General features: G+C 33.0%; 1 protein-coding gene across 3 annotated transcripts in view; it reads right to left on the bottom strand.

The window, feature by feature from the left end:
* NBEAL1 (neurobeachin like 1) overlaps positions 1 to 20,390 on the bottom strand; it is a 145,976-nt gene that overhangs the window by 26,556 nt on the left and 99,030 nt on the right. For all 3 annotated transcript variants that reach the window (XM_081051454.1, XM_081051453.1, XM_081051455.1), the window contains 8 exons: positions 15,796 to 15,944; positions 15,055 to 15,188; positions 13,138 to 13,239; positions 11,455 to 11,550; positions 10,931 to 11,055; positions 8,877 to 9,017; positions 5,977 to 6,107; positions 2,730 to 2,839 (listed from right to left, as the gene is read on the bottom strand). In XM_081051454.1, the coding sequence (XP_080907580.1) occupies positions 2,730 to 2,839; positions 5,977 to 6,107; positions 8,877 to 9,017; positions 10,931 to 11,055; positions 11,455 to 11,550; positions 13,138 to 13,239; positions 15,055 to 15,188; positions 15,796 to 15,944 (988 nt within the window). The remainder of the gene's footprint in view (positions 1 to 2,729; positions 2,840 to 5,976; positions 6,108 to 8,876; positions 9,018 to 10,930; positions 11,056 to 11,454; positions 11,551 to 13,137; positions 13,240 to 15,054; positions 15,189 to 15,795; positions 15,945 to 20,390) is intronic.

Here is a 20,390-nt window from a genome sequence, read left to right as displayed (position 1 = left end):
ACAGTTTTTTGAGATCTCAGAGATTTAATGTTGTGCCTCATAAGCGCACTCAAGAGAAAATAGAACATATGAAGAATGTTAAAGGGAATAACATTGGCCCAAATGGAGTCACTTGTGCTAAGCCCCACATCAGCAAACCAAGACTTAATATCTAACCTCATTGCAATTTCAGCCTCTCCCAGGAATATGACCTTTAACCAGTCAATCTGGAATTACCTGATCAGCACTAGTGAGGTAATATGCATAACAGACCCCTGCCCAAAGGAAGGTGACCGTGCCTAAAACAATCCACTCTCTTAGAAACATTTTTTTTCTGTCTTCTTCTGCCTATAAAAGCCTTCCATTTTATATAGCATCTCAGAGCTCTTTTCTATTTGCTAGATGAGATGTTGCCCAAATCCTGAATCACTGAATAAAGCCAATTAGATCTTCAAATTTACTCAGCTGAATTTTGTTTTTTAACAAGAATTTTAAAACCATTTCCCTATAGTAGTCTCCCACTCAGCCCAAAGAACATAAAGAACTGTTTTGCAAAGTAATGTGGAATGGTTTTTGTCCAATAGAGTTGATGCATAAGAAACTCATAATTTTTAAAAGAAATTATACTAGTTCAGACTGAAAGAGAATTTTTCGAGACAGAGAGAGAGAGAGAGAGAGAGAGAGAGAGAGAGAGAGAGAGAGAGAGAGAGAGAGAGCGCCCGACCGCGTGCTCTTTGGCTTCCAAGTTACTATGGTTAGGAAAGGCTGACAGACAATTTTTTCTCAATGGAAAAGAAGGAATGACTCAAACAGGTGGGGTGGAGGGAGTGGTCCAAAAGCCCAAGGGTAGAACAAAAGAGCGATGGAGAAACATTCTCAGGTAGTAGTACTACATTATAATAAAGGAACTGAGAGAAGATGCTGGAATTCTGAATTGTTATAAACTAGTTACTGCTAGGTGCCTCTTGTTTTCTCCCCTCTTTAAATAAGACTGTATATTACAGTTCTATCCTTGTCACACGACTGCTATGTGGGGGCACATAACTTGTTTCTTCACTTCACAGTCTTCTGATCCAGGAGGAGACATACCTGAGTAGTTTCATCTACACATGGATTTGATTTAGATGAGTAACAAGATTCTGGACTTGAGGCCTCATGCCTTAATGCAGGGATCAGCAAACTACTGACTGTGGGCCAACTCTTACTAGCTGCTGTATATTAGTACAATACAGCCACACCCATTTTTTTGCACTACAATGGCAGAATTTTAATACACACTTCAGAGCCAATGAAAATATTTACTGTATGGTCCTTTATAAAAAAAGTTTAAAAATCCCTGCCTTAAAGAGATGAGACTTTGGGAGGGTCTTGAGAAGAAATATGCATAATTTGCGTGTTGGAAAATGTGAATAATGTGTGGCCAGAAGGCAGACTCTGTGTGGTGGATTAAAGACGGTTGCAAGTTCTTTCTCACTTCCACCATTGAGAGACAGAGTTTACTTTCCCTCCTTTTGAATCTGCCCTGATCCTGTTACTATTTAACCATTACAAGGTGGCAGAAGTGATGCTGTGACAGTTCACAGCCTTAAGCCATAAGAAAGTGTGGAAGCTTCCACTTTTGTACTCTTGGGGAGCCCTGAGCTGCCATGTAAGAAGTCTGGCTACCCAGGAAGAGAGACCATATGAAGAGCAGATATCCTGAGATTATATAGAAAGGGAAAAAAGTCCAGCATCCCAATGCCTCAATGAAGCCTCCAGATGACTCTAGCCTCAGCTGCTGTATGACTCCAAGGGCATGAGAACCTCAAGCAAGACCAGAATTGCCCAATTGAGACCAGTTAACGCAAAGAATTGTGAGAGATAATAAAATGGCTATAGTTTAAAGCCATTAAATTTTCAAACAGCTTATTACATAGCAATACATAACTGAAACAAAACTTACAACATCTTATTAATAAGAAGCATGTCTTACTAAAATTTGGACCCCTACTGTTATGTCATAGATAATATAGAGGAAAGCATCTGAGAAGTTCCTAGTTATAAGTACCAGATTATTTTTCAGAGATTCTTTATTCCACCTCCACCCCCACCCCCATTTCCTTATTCATGCATATAGGGTTATTGCTTACAAAAGTATTACAATCTAATCCTAAATTTTGTAAATTTGATAAATTATGCATTAATGACAAAGAACGTTTCCAAGTATTGACTTAATTAGTTTCGCAGTCTGCAACATTTCACTTTTGATAGAGAAGTAAGTGGGCTATTATAGAGGGGAAAAAACACATCACTGGCAAGATAGTTAGTTATACTGTATCAACATTAAACTAGTCCTTCAATTCCAAACTGGAAATTTAGCTAAAAGCATTTTTAAAGTGGCATTTAGAAATCAGTTATCTTAGTAAAAATTTACTGAAATCCTTCAGAGAAAAAGAAAAACTTACCCTTATTAGATCTGAAACAAATGAACTGCAAAACATCAAACTACATGAGTTTGGTGATTGGAATAGTTATCATACAACGGTATTGAATTTTCCCCCCTCTATATCCACTGGACTGTACTATAACTACTATATTGGAAGATTCATAACCGCAAAATAAATTACTATGTAATACTGTCTAAACATCAAATATAATGAATTACAAATTAATCTAGAAAATTAATAGTCAGATATACTTTATTCTATCCTCTATAAAACACATGTCTTTATCTAATTAATCTCTCGAATAACTAAACACAAGTATCTTACCAGAGCTTTCCTATGTTTATAGATGAAATCTTCAGCTGACTTAGCCCATTTGGGGAGAATGACATCATTTACTAGTTCTTTGGAAACTTGTAGACGACCCAAGTTAAATTCTAAGATGTATAAAATAAATGCATCAAGTTATTTTAGATTTAAATAAATCAAGTAAAACAAATATGAGGGCACATTCCTTAGTATAAACTAATTGTTTTTTTCTTCTTTAATTAAGAGTGAAAGATGAGTTTTCAATTAGCAATAGCAGCGCCTTGGATAAACCTTATCAGCTATGATATTGCCACTGCGCAAAGCTGGAAGAGTGAATGATGAAAATCAAGTTCCCTTCTTGATCTAAATTTACTGAACAGATGAAAATAATTACTATCTATTGGAATGCGTTTATCAGCTGATTAAAGAGGTAAATAAAAATAAAATATTTTTAAATTAGCTATTACAAGGTAAATAAGATTAATAATTTTTTTCATTGTTGAGGAAAGTGAGGGAAACGATAGCTAAGACCAAAACCTTAATCTGAACAAAAATACAGTATTAAATATTCTTTTTAAATAAAAAATAATTAACATAGTCCCTCTAATGGTTAATTTACAAAACATAGCTCCTTAGAGCTTTCTGGTTTAACTTATACCTTAAACTCATTCAATGGAAGAAATTATATATGTGTCTTATGGAAGAATAATACATTTATATACCAGTATTCTAAGTAGACACTGACATCATAAAGATTTGCTCATATACCGTATTTTGCCATGTATAATGCACACCCACGTTTTTGGCCCAAACTTTCAGGGGAAAACTGTTTTAATTTTTTAATTCAAATTTTTATTTATTTACATTTTGGTACTTGTTTTTGTTTTATAAAGGAATTTCAGTATTTATTTTTTAACATATCATGTAACAAAAACTTTTATGTAACAAATAATTACAAAACACAAGAACAGATACAAAGTACAAGCAATTTTATGTACCGGTGACAAATTTATGATATTTATGCATCCTAGAAGGCCAAGAACTCTTCTTCGTTGCAAGTTCGTCCTAAGTTCAACAAAACGGATTACAGTATTCCAGAGTATTATTTTGCATACGGATATAGTTATTGATTTTTAGTTACACTTTTAACTCATAAGCAGAAATAAAAGAATTAAAAGCACTTATATAGATATGGAATTAGTATTACCCATGTATAATGCACATTCTTATTTTTCCCTCACAAATTTGGGCAAAAAACAGTGTGCATTATATACAGCAAAATATCACAGTTAGAACACAGATAATTGACATATTATCTGTGTATCTGATAATTTAGATAATTGACAAAATTATCACAAAGATGAGGTTTTCTTGTTTATACAGTGTGGGGAGGGAAAAGTATTAACACAAAAGACCTTCATAAAAGAAGGTGCCTTAAAATATCCGTGTCCCAAGTAGGAAAGAGGTTAATGTCATAGAATGACAGTATACACAGGCTCTGTGACTTTGTTAACCCAACCAACGTATAGCAGATATTGTGTGTTTGGCCACCTGATAGCCATACCTCCTTATGTGGTAGCAGAACCTTGATTTTATTCAGGTTGTCCATCCTGCCCTGCAATTCATGCCTTTGCAGGTGACTGGTGTAAGGGTTGGTATATAACCCAGCTCTGGTCAATGAGGGGAGGTTATGAGAAAGGGTTTCTCACTCTTAACAAATGACAGAAGAATTAACAGTCCCACTTCTTCCTATCACACTGTTGTACCTGCCTATACCTAGAACTGCATTAGTCATTTGTAACCATGAGAGGAAATACAAGGACAAAGACAAAACACTTAGAATAGCAGAGTGTTTGGGGAAGAGGATGACTTGGATGATGTTGTTAAGCTGCCTGAAACTATCATATCTCAGGGTTTTTAATGAGAGAAAACACTAAAATTTTCTTGCACAATTATGAGTTGGTTTTATTAATATTTATTTTAGTAATTAACATAATACTAAAATTAACATTTGTTGGCATTCTAACTAATATATGCTGTTTTCTCCCACCTAGCTCATTTCAAACAAAGAGGCAATGTATAGCTAGAAATGGAGGCCACCATGACAGTTGTGCAAGACAGCAACTGGCTCTGGCGAATGTCAGACATTGTCAAGCTGAGTACCTTAAATTCTGCATGCCAATTCAATCTGCTCACCCCTCCTATCCCAGATACCTTGCTTTAGGATACTCCAGTCCTATGGCTGACTAGGATCAGACTCAGTCAATAGATTCATGTGATTTTCGGAAAGTGACCAATTCTAACTGCCTTACTCTGAGAATCAGGTGCCCTGCCTCTGACAGCTTGTCTCAGAGTGCATGACCAAAGGACACAAAGCCCTTTATATGCTTCGCCAGCATGACAATTAATTTTACTGAGCAAGCAAAGGGTGAAACATTAATATTACATGCCAGGGGAGGAAAACTGAGTTGGTAACGGTCTCTTGACTCTGTGAAATTTCCCTAAAGAACACCAGTAATAACTATCTTGCCAACTTCCTTATTTGTGCTTAAATTAAATCTAAAACTACCTCATAGAAAAAGTATTTAGATATTTTTAAAAACTGTATGTAGCTCCATGATTCTCTGCTTCAAAAACATAATGATTTTTCAAATAGTGTGGTAACTTATGCCCTGTCATTTTTCAATTTGCCTCCTGTCTTCTGCTCTAAATCAGGAGTCTGCAAGCTTTTTATATAAAGGGTCAAAGAATAAGTATTTTTGGTTCTGTAAGCCCTATGACCTCTGTTGCAACTACTCGTATCTGCCATTACACTGTGAAAGCAGCCAATCTGTATGTAAATGAGTTGCCTGGCTGTGTTCCAACAAAATTTTATTTATAAACACATGAATTTCCCAAAGATTTTGCCCATGGACCTGTAGTTTGCTGATCCCGGGTCTAAGTCTTCATCTTACCTAGTTCGAACACTTTTAACCTATGTGGGTATATGGCTGAATTAGACTATGACCATTTTTGCTTTTCTAGTAAACACTGTATTCTGACAAATCCTCTTCCCAATTCAAATTTGACTCTTTATTCTTAGTTCATTGTAGCACTTCTCTGGCAGGTGAAACTGGGCATCAGTGAAGCCCTGCCACTGAATAATAGACAGACAGAATGAACATTAAATAATCTAGGACATCACAAAAATGTCCTGAAAGATATTTTTCTTTCCAGTGGATCCTCCACTGGACTTGTTGAGTCCAATTTTTTATCTATTTCTTACGATTTTGATTTTCCAAAAACTCTGGAAAATAGAAGAATTCAGGAATAAGTTCCTTCACATCATTTGGATTGTCCATGAGAGCCTGCCAGGTAGCAGGGATGGAATGGAACTGTCGATCTGCACAATCAAACCTGCACGTGGAGATTGAAAGAGAATAATGAATATTGAATGAGAACAATAGGCATGAAACAAACCTTTAAACTCCCTTCAAGTTTCCTAATGATTAGAGTTTCTTTTTTCTTAATCTTTCTCTTTAATGTCTAAAACATAATTTGCTGTCTTTAAGATAATCTATCTTTCATACTGTATTGGCAGGAACTAAATACTATCATTTTAATCACTAATATCATCTAGTTAAAATAGCTGAAAACCAAATCACAGTGGAGAAAATTTTCAAGTAATTAAATATATACCTAAGAGACCTTAAAAAATGGTATAATTTTTGCTGAGTAAAATTTATTACAGAAAATGAATAAACATTATTTGGTTATTTTAAATCGCAGAGTTTAAATATGAAATCATTATAGTCTTAATATGTGTGGTTAACAGATCTATAGGAATCCTTGATATATAAATATCTTTACAAACTCCTCTGCTAAAAACCAGAGGGTGATTTAGGGAAATAGCTCTGTGGCTAAAGCTTTTATATTTTATTTGTATGTATTATACTACTATCTTATTTTAATTTTATTTTTGAGTTCCATCATGGGCCTATGGTTGTTGTAAGAAGCTCAAGTGGTCATGCTGCAATTTTATTATGCTTTCTCTAATCACAAAAACTACAAACTTGTTGTGTTTCATCTCTTTTGATATTGTTTTCCTGGATTTATTAAGTAATGACTTACTAAGTGACACAAAGGACTAATTTGACTCTTTTTATGCCTACAAATCTTGGTTTGAGGCTGAGCTAAACTTAACAGAACTCTGAATTTAATCAGTCAATGATGGGGTCATCAAATAAAGTCAAATGATGGTGTATCAAAATTCAAAATGAAGTGTGGCTTTAATGGTAGAATTTTTATGTTTGGGTGGTAGAGAACAGCTTCACTTTAACATAGTTAGCATACATATAATTCATTCTTTTTAAGTGGAAAATTCGATGGCTTTTAGTATATTCAGAGTTGTGCATCCATCACCACAATCAATTTTAGAACATTTTCATCACTCCAAAAAGAAACCCTGTATCTATTAGCAGTCACTCTTCCTTCACTCTACCTCCACCCCTAATCTACTTTCTGTCTCTATAGATTTGCCCATTTTGCACATTTCATATAAATCATACAATATGTGGTCTTTGTGTCTGGCTTATTTCATTTAGTATACTGTTTTCACGGTTTATCCATGTTGCAGCACGTATCAAATATTCATCCCTTTTATTCACTCATGGCCAAATAACCTTCCATTGTCAGGATATACCACATTTTATTTATTCCCTTATCAGTACATGGACATTTGGGTGTTTCCATTTTTTGGCTATTATAAATAATGCTGTTATGCACATTTGTGTACAATTTTTGTGTGAACATATGTTTTCAATTATGTTGGATATATATCTAGGAGTGGAATTGTTGGTCATATGGTAATTCTGTGTTTAACCCTTTGAAGAACTACCAGACCGTTTTCCACAGAGGCTGCATCATTTCACATTCCCACCAGCAGTACATAAGAGTTCCAATTTCTCAACATGCTCATCAACATTAGGTATAATCTGTCTTAATCATAAACATCCTTGTGAGTGTGAAGAGGTATTTCAATTTGGTTTTAAATTTCCCTGATGACCAATGATGTTGACCATCTTTTCATATAGTTATTGGACATTTGTATTCTTGTTTGGATAAATGCCCATTCAGATCCTTTGCGTCCAGTAGTCAACTGGATCATTTGTCTTTTCATTATTGTGTTGTAAGAGTTTCTTATATATTCTAGATACAAGTGTGTTATTAGATATACAATTTACAAATCTTTTCTTCCACTGTGAATGGGTTGTCTTCACCTTCTTAATAGTGTCCTTTGAAGCAGAAATAGAATCTATTTTTGAAGCTTTGTAAAAAATAATTTATTCACAAAATCACTAAAAGCTGGAAAGACCCAATTATACTTTACTGGGGGGGGAATTACTTGCTACTACAATAAATGTAACGTTTGAGATGTTCAGTAATCTTGAGAACAGAGTCTATTCTTGAAAGCCAAGGATTAATATACTAAAATCAGGAATAAGGGACCCAAGCCAATTTTGAGAGATAAAAGCTACATGCAAAGAAAGCAGAATAGGCAACGTTTACATAGCTCTTGATTGGGTAGGAAAGGAAAAATGGTAATGCTAAATAATAAAGTAGCACGGAGACAAAAATGTGAATACGTAGAGAGCTACCTCGAGGATATAGTGGGAGACTGAGGATTCATGAAGAAGTTTGTTTCTTTAGGATCATAAGGAAAATGTGTAATGGAGTTAAGTTATAAAATTGACAGGTAATATGATAATACAATAGCATCACAGACCTGTCTGAGCTGCTGCTACAAATGTAAGAGCCCCTCATCCCTCCTTCTTTTTATTCCTCTTGATTAATAAGTATTTTTAGGAGGACTACATAGGCATCGGGTAAGGTATGAATCTCTGGTAGATGTCTTGGATGTAGGTGTAAATCAGTTCTAACCCTAAATTTCTAATAGGTTCCTAAAACCTATAAGAATCACAAAGGTACACTGGGTAATAGCAAAAAGGAATTCTCCTTAAAAGTCATTTGTGTAAGTCAATTTGAGTGAACCATTATTAAATTAGTTTTGCTATTTTTATCTAGAGTTGAACAATAACCCAATAGAGAATAAAAGATTCACAAAAGCAAAAAGTTTTCAACACTAACATGCAGTCTTAAGAAAATAGTGTATTTACCCAAACATACCTTCCACTTTGAAGCTGGATGTGGAGGGTGGTAAATGGTTCCGTACGAATAAGATAGTGCATAACTCCAGCAGAATTTGAATAGTGCGTACCATAGTGGAATTTATCAATAATTCCCATAGGATCCTCAAAATTTTCGTATCTAAAACAGGAAACTTAAAGTTTTGTAACCACAATAGTAAAATTAAATTAGGAGGACATAAGCTTGTATTTGCATTGTTGAAAACACAGTTTTTAGGAAGTCCTTTTTAATATGTTTCATTATCTAATGTAAGTGTATCGTCACACCATGTTCACAAATGAAAAATAATTCATTCAGGTTTTTTTCTGAACAATGAAATATCAGTAATACTGGATTCTGGAATGGTTTTGTATTATGCAGTAATACATGTTCACTGTAGATAAATTAAAAAACACAGAGAATCAAAAGAGAAGAAACTTAAACTATGATTGCACTTCTCAGAGATAATTAATATTGACATTTTGGTGAATATCTGTTAAACCTTAACGTATAAATATACAAATATATTTTAAAATAAAAGTGCTATACATAATATATTGTTCACTCCTTTTTTTCACTTAATACTATTCTATTAACATCTCTCTAAATGATTAGTCTATTTTTAATAGGTATATGGCACCTTTAACAGGTACATGTATGGATGTATGACAATTTATAACTATTTCTTACTTTCAGATATTTAGGTTGTTTCTATTTTTCTGCTATTGTAAGCAATATGATAATTAGACATTCTTTTATGACCAAGGTAATGGAAATAACATGGAGAATCAGTCAAGAATTGTGTACATGAATGCTTAAAAATCTAAAGGTAAAAGATGAAGGAGGGAGATGGTGGAGAGAAAGGCCTAAACCAGATCATTAGCAAAGGATATATATAGTAATTCTGCAAGCACTATCACTGATATTCATAGGTATAGCTGATTTGAATGGTGGTTTTAATGGTGACATCTGAATTAGTGGGTATAAAGTCTGAATAAGAATGAAGTTGTCTGAGGTAATAAACACTGCAATTTTAAAACAAAATACTAATCGATGTTCATCAAACTGAGGCCAGTTTCTTTTATATAGAAATCATTAATATTCAGAGAATAAAAAAGTTTTCAGATCACAGTCATTTGTACCTATGCAAAAAATATACTACTGAAATTTAAAACAACTTGTATCTTTGATTATCAGTAAGTTATTTATATACTAAGTATTTCTTGTGGCACAGTGTTAAAAATATTTTATTTTACTACTGTCAGAAAAAACTGTTTGACTAATGGCAGTGAGGTAATACACAGCAAAATTCCACTAGTAAACCAAATCAAGTATTAAATACCTCAAAAAATCTTGGGGAAGATTTGCAAATAAAAATTAAAAAAAAAAGAATAATGTACCATCTACTGCCAAATAAATCTACAACTAAGTTTGTTTGCCAAACAGTTCTTTGTCATTATTAGAAGTCATAACTGAGAAGTCATCCACAAATTCACATGGATTAAAAGGGAAATTAAAATTATTCTTTTACCTGTCAGCAGTTTGCTTTGACAATAAAAATCTGAGATGTTTATAGAGTGGATCATAAACATACAGAACATAAATATACGGAAACCTTCCTTTCCTTATTAAAATGACACTTAAAATTTCCACACATTTCACTTTTCTTTATTCACATTATTCGTGAATATTAGATTTGTATTACTAATTTTATATTTACTAAATTATTATAGTAAATGGATATTTTTACATGTTAGATTATTAGGTTGTTAAGTCTAAAATACCTGGGAAGAAAATTTCAAGAACCTATTACCCTTTAGCACATACTTATTACAAGCTTAAAATTTGGCAAAGAAGGGAAATAAACTGACTGTAGTTAAGATACTTGAAGGACAACTGACATACTTTCAAGAAAACTTAGGAGGGAATTATCAGATTTTGATTATCAAAAGTAGGTGTATTATTTAAAAAGAGCAACACTTGGTTGGCCATGGAAATTAACACACATTCAAACAAGTGATGGGTTATCTTTCATAATGATAAAAGGCACTTACTTTTCTCGCATAGCTTTGGCATTTTTATCATTAACGACACCAATTGGTTTGGAAAGATCTCGAAATACAGATGGGTTATTAAAGTCCAACTCTTCTGAAGTATAATCTTGTAAAATCCAAGGAAACTAAGAGACACAATGTATAATTTAGACATTCCTTCCTAGAGAAGCAACTATGCCCATATCTAGTATCAAATGCTTAGCTAAAGACAAAAAAGAAAGTCTTTAAAAATATTTCTTCCTGTTGTAAATGTTTATTCATCTTTATTTCAATAACCAGAGCATTATTTCCTATAATTCCACTGGAATATTTTCAATGAAGTGAAAGAAAAATGGCTTTTATTTTTTAATTATTCTTCATGTTTATATATTTCTTGAAAACAGCAGGGTAGAAAATATACAGAAAGGCAAAAACATTATTTTATATCTTTTAAAAAATAAAAAATAACTATCATGCACGTATATTTGCGTGTATTATAAAACTGAAAGGCAATCCTATATTTATGAGATTTATGTAAAACTTACCACAGGATACTGGGCAAGGTCATTATAGGTTCGTCCTGCCATCGTATTTATTTGAATTAGGTAGTCAAAATTTGATATCTCTCTATTCACCCATTTCTAACACAAAAAAGAACAAAATCAAAATTAGTCTATATCTCTTAGAAATCAGTAACTATGTATGACTGACAATACTAACATAATCTTCTGTTTTTTCTCTCTATCCTTTTCTGATAAAAAGAATGGGGCTTTAAAAAAGGCTTAACAGGGACATAAAATCAGTATGTGTTTCCTAAATTCACTTCCTTTTAAAAATTGGTCCCTAGAAAAGGAACAGAAAATTCCACATGAATTTTACACTACAGTCTTAAAGATCTTCAGAAGAATCCTTTCCGTTAATAAACATTTTATTGGATATACTAAAATTTTTAATTCTAGGACTGCCCAACTTTGAAACTTTTCTATTATAAATGCAGTTTTCATAAGCACAGTTTTTTTTTAATTTTATTGGGGAATATTGGGGAGCAGTGTGTTTCTCCAGGGCCTATCAGCTCCAAGTCGTCATCCCTAAATCTAGTTGTGGAGGGCGCAGCTCACTGGCCCATGTGAGAATCGAACCGGTAACCCTGTTGTTCAGAGCTGGCGCTGTAACCAACTGAGCCATTCAGATGCCCCATCATAAGCACACATGTTAAAAAAACAGTATCTTAGTGTACTAGAATGATCTATCAATTTTAAATAAACATTACATTTTCCTCAGAAAACTGCCTTTATAAAGCAACAGGTGAATTTTACTACATTAGATACAAGATTTTCTAAAGAAAGATTAATCATTATTTTCTTTTAATCACCTCATTGCACCTAGGCTGCTTGTTACTTTAGACAGTGTGGGTCTGCCAGAGAATTTTGCTGATTAACATTCAACTTTAAATTTTCTGTGTGCCTTAAGCAAATAATATACTTGTGGGAAATGGTGAGATATTAATCTGTGTATATAGATTTTATAAAAAGCCCAATTATAATTGTTCTTGAGTGCCAAATTGAGGAATCAGTACTTTAATGAATAAAGTTTATTCCACAGATAACAGGGAATGTATTTTATTAAATAAAGCTTATTCCATAAGCAATAGGAAAGAACTGGGGATGGCTTCTGAATACGAACAACACTTAAAATTAAGATTAATGCATATAGGAGGAAGGAGGAGCCAGGCATAGACTCTAATTAGAAAACTACTGACAGTCCTAAAAGCAAAAAACAGTGGCCTTTCCTTGGATTTTAGCAGTACAAATTCAAGAGATATTGGGATATTCATGAGGATAAAATACACAAGAGCATTTGTTAGCTTTGGCTGACAGAAGAAATGGTGCCTTTCCCCCCCTTTTTCTGGTGACTTCTGTATTTTCACATTTTTTACCTCGTGCATGGATTATTTTTATTAAGAAAAAAATGCACATTATATTTTAAAAAGAGACAATTAGTGAGAAAGATTAATTCATAAAATATGCCCATAAACTGAATGACATGGGAGTTGGAGGACAAGGCACTGAGGGAAACGGAGATTCAAAAACAATTAAAAAGATCAATCTGAATGGAAGAATAGCAGTTGTAATAATCAAAAGAAAATAATCAGAAGAAGGGGGTTTTACTTTTAAGCAAAAGTCTGAGATATAAAATAAACACAAAAACAGTGACTTAAAATTTCCTACCTGTGTCAATCCTGATGCTTTGAATAACTCCTGTGGTGATCTGGTTCCATAACTATTTGGAGAATGAAGTGATAATAGTCTGCTATATACTTTGTTTCTAACCTATAAAAAACAGCATTTTATAAACAAACCAGGATTATTATGGCTTTTATAACAACTTTATTCAGATAATTTCCGTACCATAAAATTCATCCTATGAAGTATACAATTCAATGGACTTTTCTGTATATTCAGAGTTGTGCAACCATCAACATTATTTAACTTTGGAACATTTTCATTATCCCCAAAAGAAACGCTATAATCACTACATCACTCCTCAATTCTCACTCTCTCCCATCCCCACTAATCTACTTTCTCTCTCTATGAATTTGCCTTTACTGGACATTTCACATAAATAGAGGATTTGTTTTAACTTCTCTATTATCCTAGGCTTGGTGAAATCAAGACATGTATTTCTTGAGAAAGTTACAGTGCATAATGGAATGATCATCAGACATTGAATCAGAAAACTAATTCAAGTCTAGTGCAAATTTAGTTCTGTCATTTACTAATCATCATGGCAACTTAATTAATTTAATTTGTACTTTAAACATAAAAATCTCTACCTTCATGGTTTTCTGAATTATTCAAGCTATACAATGTAAAGTACCGTGTTTCCCTGAAAACAAGACCTAGCAAGACCATAAGCTCTCATGTGTCTTTTGCAGCAAAAATTAATATAAAACCTGGTCTTATTTTAATATAAGACCAGGTATAATATAATAAATATAATATAATATAATATAATATAATATAATATAATATAATATAATATAATATAATACCTGGTCTTATATTAAAATAAAGACCAGGTCTTATATTAATTTTTGCTCCAAAAGACGTAGGTCTTATTTTGGGGGAAACACAGTAATAAAATTCATCTTTGAATTTCAGTTTCTTCATCTATAAAAAAGAGAATAATGAAATTTTCCACATCTAATCTGAAGGTTGTTATGAAGATTAGATACTATATACAAATGTGCTTTAAAAACTATAAAGTTTTACAAATGTACAGTATTCAACAGGAACACGCTTGGTTTGATTAATTACATGACATAGCTTTCTAAAAAAAAAAGACCACACAGAAGTTTTGTATTTAACTGAAGAAAAATTTATTTTTAATAGTAAGGAAGCATTCTTTTGCAAAAATAGAAAAATGCTCTTTAAACGTCTGAATGACGTTTAAAGTAAACCTTAATCCCACAAATGAACAGAAAGTTAACAACTGTGCTAATCCAGGTCATCTGAGAAGCAGATGCCAAGACAGAATTGAACATGGAACAATTTTATTAGGAGAGACACCTGTTAAGAGAAAATGGAGAGACTGCTAAGCAAGATAGGGAGAGATGTTAGTCTGTGATGCAAGTCTGACCCCACGTGAATGACAGGGGGAAGGAAGGATGGGGGCAAGTTATGTGCCGAAGTTTGCACAGCTTTGGGTGGATCTGATTCTTGAACCCAGAGAACGTGGCTTCCGTGGTAATCTATTAACCACTTACATTATTTAAGAATTTACTCTACTCCAGAAGAAATACATGCCCTGCTATTGTTTAGTTGAACCCAATCTAGTTTCATAAATCCAATCATATCACATATATTGCATATTATTTCACAATTGGACACTGTGAGGTACCTATTGGCTAACACTTAATATTTTACTATCTACCCCATATTAAAACTGAATACAAGCACTCTCTAAACACTCCAACATAAATCCCAACAAAAATTCTTATATTGCTTAGCTCCCAAAGTACATACTTTTTCCTTTAATATTCTGACTTGAAAGAATAGAGTCCAAAGTTTCATTACAGCTCACCTATTGGAAAATTATTTCAAGTTCATAGTTTGGGGCTTCCAGAAAGGTAGCATCTTACATACCTCTTTTTTGAAATTGAGAAAGTAGTTGGATTGGTCAACATGAAAAATCTCAAGGGCTGACCTTCTTAAGTTGTAACGCCGCAGGTGAATCTCTCGAAGTTGAGAATGAGGCCACTTGAAATCAAAGCCTACTCCTTAAAACAGAAGAAATCTTGAGACTGATGTACCATACAAAATAACTTGTGCGATGCAGAAAAAAATCTCCTAGTTCCTCACAAAAACAGCACACTTAGGGAAGAGCAGTTCTATTTCTGTATCATAAAAACCGTTTCTTAAATTTACTATTTAAATCATTCCTCTTGAAACTATTTTAAAACTCTATAGCTATTCTCCTTCCTTCCCATTAGAATAGAAAATAATTCTGAAAATTATATCTTAGAAACATTTTTCCTTTTCTCTTATGTTGACATATTAGATTCAAATATCCTTTTATTTTCAGATAAAGGATTAGGTAAGAATCCTATGGAAATAAGTGTATAAACAAATAAAATTAAGACGTATTTTATAACTTAAGTTTATAGCAATCCCCTCTAACCATACCTTTTAAAAACATTGATAACAAAAGCATTCTCCTCAATACATTGTTAAATAATAAATTTAATCCCATATTGTCTTTCCATTTCACTTTTTACATAATAGAATTCCACAGTCCTATCTTATTGCTTTTTTTTCTCATTAATGATTGACAGACTGGATACTTAACTATAAAAAAACAGAAATTATTCCCCCAGAACTCCTCACCATCTTCTTTTTCAATGCTGCCATCATAGAAATAAATGTGTTGAGTAGTGATTTCTAATCTGCCAGGAATTCTGTCAATTATTGTAATGAGTTCACAGTCTACAGACAACACCAATTTTTCTTTTTGATCCTGTTCTTTCTTCTCATCACTGTAAAAACAAAACCAACCAAACAAACAACAAACATCCAACAATGTATTGTGTGTAAATGGAAAAGAATGCCATGTGCAAATACATATATCATGTCTGTAAAATTAGTATCCAATAGAGTATTTGCGTTATCTACAGAAAATATCCCATTGAATGTTTGTCCAAATGTTCTTATTACATAATAACTCAGTTTCAAAAAAAATGTTTTACATTTTAATTGTGTATGACTCGTTAAAACAAACATAGTGAATCTTTAATACTATTGGCCAGTTCAAAGAGGTCAGTTCAAATATGCAGCAATACTGGTAATGTTGTTTTAGTTATATTTGGGAGACATGAATTAACCCAGGGAATATATGAACTTGTGAATAAAGGACTGCATCACTAGTGGTTTCACAAATAATTATTAGAAGTGCTAATTATGACTGATCCTTAAACTGTAAAATGAGACTTTTCAAGAGCAAATCAAACTAGAGCATCATCATTATAGCATCCACAGACAATGGAACTAGAGATAATACTAAGCACTACCAATCCCATACCTTACTTAAAGTAAAGTCATCTGGTTGACTATATAATTTATATTTATTGAAGGGACTAATTGGAATGGGACAGTCTTCAGGTAGTCCAGGTGACTTTTAACTGCCAAGTATAGAAATGGGGACTACTGCTACTCACAGAGAATTATTTAAGTGAATCCTTCAAGCTAGTTACTCTCTGGTCCTAGATATTTCACATCTGTCTCATTTCCAGGATAACAATTATTAAGTCTAATTTTGTTTCCAATGGATTTCTTTCTTTTTTTTTCCCAAAGATTTTATTGGGGAAGGGGCAAAGGACTTTATTGGGGAACAGTGTGTACTTCCAGGACTTTTCCCAAGTCAAGTTGTCCTTTCAATCTTAGTTGTTCAGTCTTAGCTGTGGAGGGTGCAGCTCAGCTCAATGTGCCATGTTCAATCTTAGTTGCAGGGGGTGGAGCCCACCATCCCTTGCGGGAGTCAAGGAATCGAACTGGCAACCTTGTGGTTGAGAGCCAACTAGCCCATGTGGGAATTGAACCAGCAGCCTTTGGCGTTAGAAGCATGGAGCTCCAACTGCCTGAGCCATTGGGCCAGCCCCTCCAATGGATTTCCATGAGGAAGATTTACAAGTATCACCAACTACCTGATAATACTGCAACCCTTAAATTAAAGGGAAGCTTTAAAAAAAATTAAAAATTAATAATGTTTTCTTAAAAGTGAAAATTCTATTTACTATGATGAAATGGAGAAATAAGGGACCTAAGAGTGTGAATACTCTCAATACTATTAATATTCTATGACAGAAAGTGTTTTGGCTTTTCAGATTAAAATGAATGAGACTTATATCCACTGAATTCACTAGTCATGGAAGAAAGAAAATAAAGTCCCTATTAAAAGGCTGACTAATCTGCCAAAGATAGCACCCTAAATAACTACCCTAACCAGTTCCTCAAAAATAATCAAGGAAATCTTTAAAAATTATGAAAATTGCATAAACAAAAGTCCTGCTTATGCCAACAAAGGACATTGAAACTGAACAATTTGTAATATTAAAATAAGTTCCAAATAAATATTTCCCATATGTAGTTTATAATCCACACAAAGTGATGTTCATAAATTATGTATTTGAGACTTAGCTACTCATTCTTGGCTGAATATGAAGCTTTACAAACATAAAAAGGAAAATTCAGGGCAGATATGTAAATCACCAAATTTGAATGTATTCCCTAAGCAACACACAGATCCATTGTCAAAGAGTGGCAGTCTTACTGGATCAAGAGATTTAAATTTAGACACAAACTAATCACTGCTGACCACTAAGCTACGCTGACCTAGAGGCACCTTCTCGTAAGCCAGGCTTTAAAAACAAAATACAACAAAAACCCAGTGAGTACAGACATCACTTGCAAGACACTGCAGGTAGAACAGATTCCATAGAATTAGTCTAGGAAAGTCACTAAACCAACAAACAAAAACATAACAATAACAAGCACCACTGAGGGAGGGGATCAGAAATCAGAGTTGCTACAATTTATATCTAAAATGTAGTTTTCACAAAAAGTATGCAACATACAAACAAACAATAAAGTATGGGTGATACACACAAACAGTAAAAAGAAACTATCTCTGGGGGGCCCCAGATGTTCAACCTAGTAGATAAAGACTTCAAAGTAGCTATCATAAATATATTAAAAGAACTAAAGGACATTATGTTTAAAGACTAAAAGAGTTTTATGGTAATAAAGTCTAGTCAAATAGAGATTATCAAAAAGAGATTAAAATATATACAGTTTTAAAAAGGAACCAAATGGAAAATTCTGGAATCAAAAAGTACAATAACTAAATGAAAAATTCACCAGAAGGACTCAACAGCATATTTGAACTTGCAGAAGAAGCAAGGCTCTTGAAGATAGGTCAAAAGAAATTATCCAATCTGAAGAATGTGAGAAAAAAGACTCAAGCACAATGAAAGATCCTCAGAGGATTACCATCAAGCTAAATAATATATGTGCGAAGGAAGTCCTAGTAATACAGGAGAGAGAAATGGGCCAAAAATATATTTGAAGAAATAACAGATATCAACTTCCCAAATATGAAAAAAAATTTGACACGTCCAGGAAGCTCAATGAACTCCAAGCAATAAACACAACGATATGTATACATGAACATAAAGCCAAGGTGTTGAAAGCCAAGGACAAAAAAGAATTACCCAAAAGCACCACAATACGGGATGTCATAGTAAGATTCATAACACACTTTTCACCAGAAACAATGAAAGCCAGACGTAGTGGGATGATATATTTAAAACACTAAAAGGAAAAAACTGTCAATGAAGAATTCTATAATCCAGCAAAACTATCCTTCAAAAAAGAAAGCAATTATGCTGAGAAAACTAGATAATCACATGCAAAAGAATAAATCTGGGTGCCTACAACATGCCATACACAAAAATTAACTCAAAATAAAGACCTAAATGTGAGAGATAAAATATAAAACTCTTATACAAAAATAGATAAATGGGACTTGGGACTTCATCAAAATTTAAAACTTTTGTACATCAAAGGACACCAATAACAAAGAAAAAAAACCATTCACTGGGAGAAAAAACTTTTAAACCATATATCTGAGAAGGGATTTCTATCTAGAATATACAAAGAAGCCTTACAACTCAATAATTAAGATACAACCCAATTTAAAAATGGACAAAGAATATGCATAAAGATTTATCTGAAAAAGACATATAAATGGCCAACAAATACATGTAAAGATGCACAGCATCATTAGTCATTAGGAAAATGTAAAGTAAAAACCTGAGATACCACTTCAAATCTTCTAAGATGGTATAAAACATTTAAACAAAAACAGAGAATAACAAAAGTTGGGATGGATGTGGAGAAATTAAGTTCACACATTATTCAGAGTAATGTAAAATTGTGTAGTCATCGTGAAAACAGTTTCACAATTCCTCAAAGAATTATACAAAAATATTACCATATGATCAGCCAGTCCACTCCTAGGTATATATCCAAGATAACTGAAAACATATTGACACAAACCTTTGTACATGAATATTCAAGGTAGTATTAAGCACAATAATCAAAAAGTAGGAACAACTTAAATGTCCACCAACTGATGAATGGATAAACAAAAAGATCTCCAACAATGGGATATTATTTGGCCATAAAAAGGAATGAAGTACTGTTATATGATACTACATAGATGAATCTTGGAAACATTATACTGAATGAAATAAGCCAGATACAAAAGGCCACACGCATATTGTAAAAAATATATAAAATGTTGAAAATAGGCAAATCCATAGAGACAGAAAGCCAATTAGTGGCTGCCAGGGAATGTGGGAGGGGAAAATTGAGACTGACTACTAAAAGGTACAAGATTTCCTTTTGGGATGATGGAAATGTTCTGGAACAAGATAGTGGTGATGTTGCACAACTATGTGAATATACTGAAAACCAATGAATTGTACACTTTAAAAAACTAAATTTTGTTATGTAAATCTCAATTTTCAAAAAATGTATCTCAATTTTTTAAAAAGCAACCAAAAATGAAGGGAAAGACTTCCACAGATAACAAAGCCTGGGAGAATTTGTGGCTATCAGACCTTCCTTACAAGAAATGGTAAAAGAAGTCCTTCATGACTGCTCAAAGGAAATGACACTAGATAATAATAATCTGTATGTACACAAAGAAAAAGAAATAAAGTGTATTAAGTACGGTAATTATGTAGCAAACATAAAAGAAAGTATAGTTATACAGTTTTTCTCTTTTCTTCCCTTAACTGATTTAAAGACAAGTGCATAAAATAGTAACTATAAAACTGTACTGTGAGCTTAAAATATGTAAAGATCTAATATTTATGATAACAATAACATAAAGAAGAGATGAGTAAATGAAAATACATTTG

This window comes from Rhinolophus hipposideros (genome assembly GCF_964194185.1).
Source record: "Rhinolophus hipposideros genome assembly, chromosome: 6".
NCBI lineage: Eukaryota > Metazoa > Chordata > Mammalia > Chiroptera > Rhinolophidae > Rhinolophus > Rhinolophus hipposideros.
This window is presented reverse-complemented; position numbering and strand designations above follow the sequence as displayed.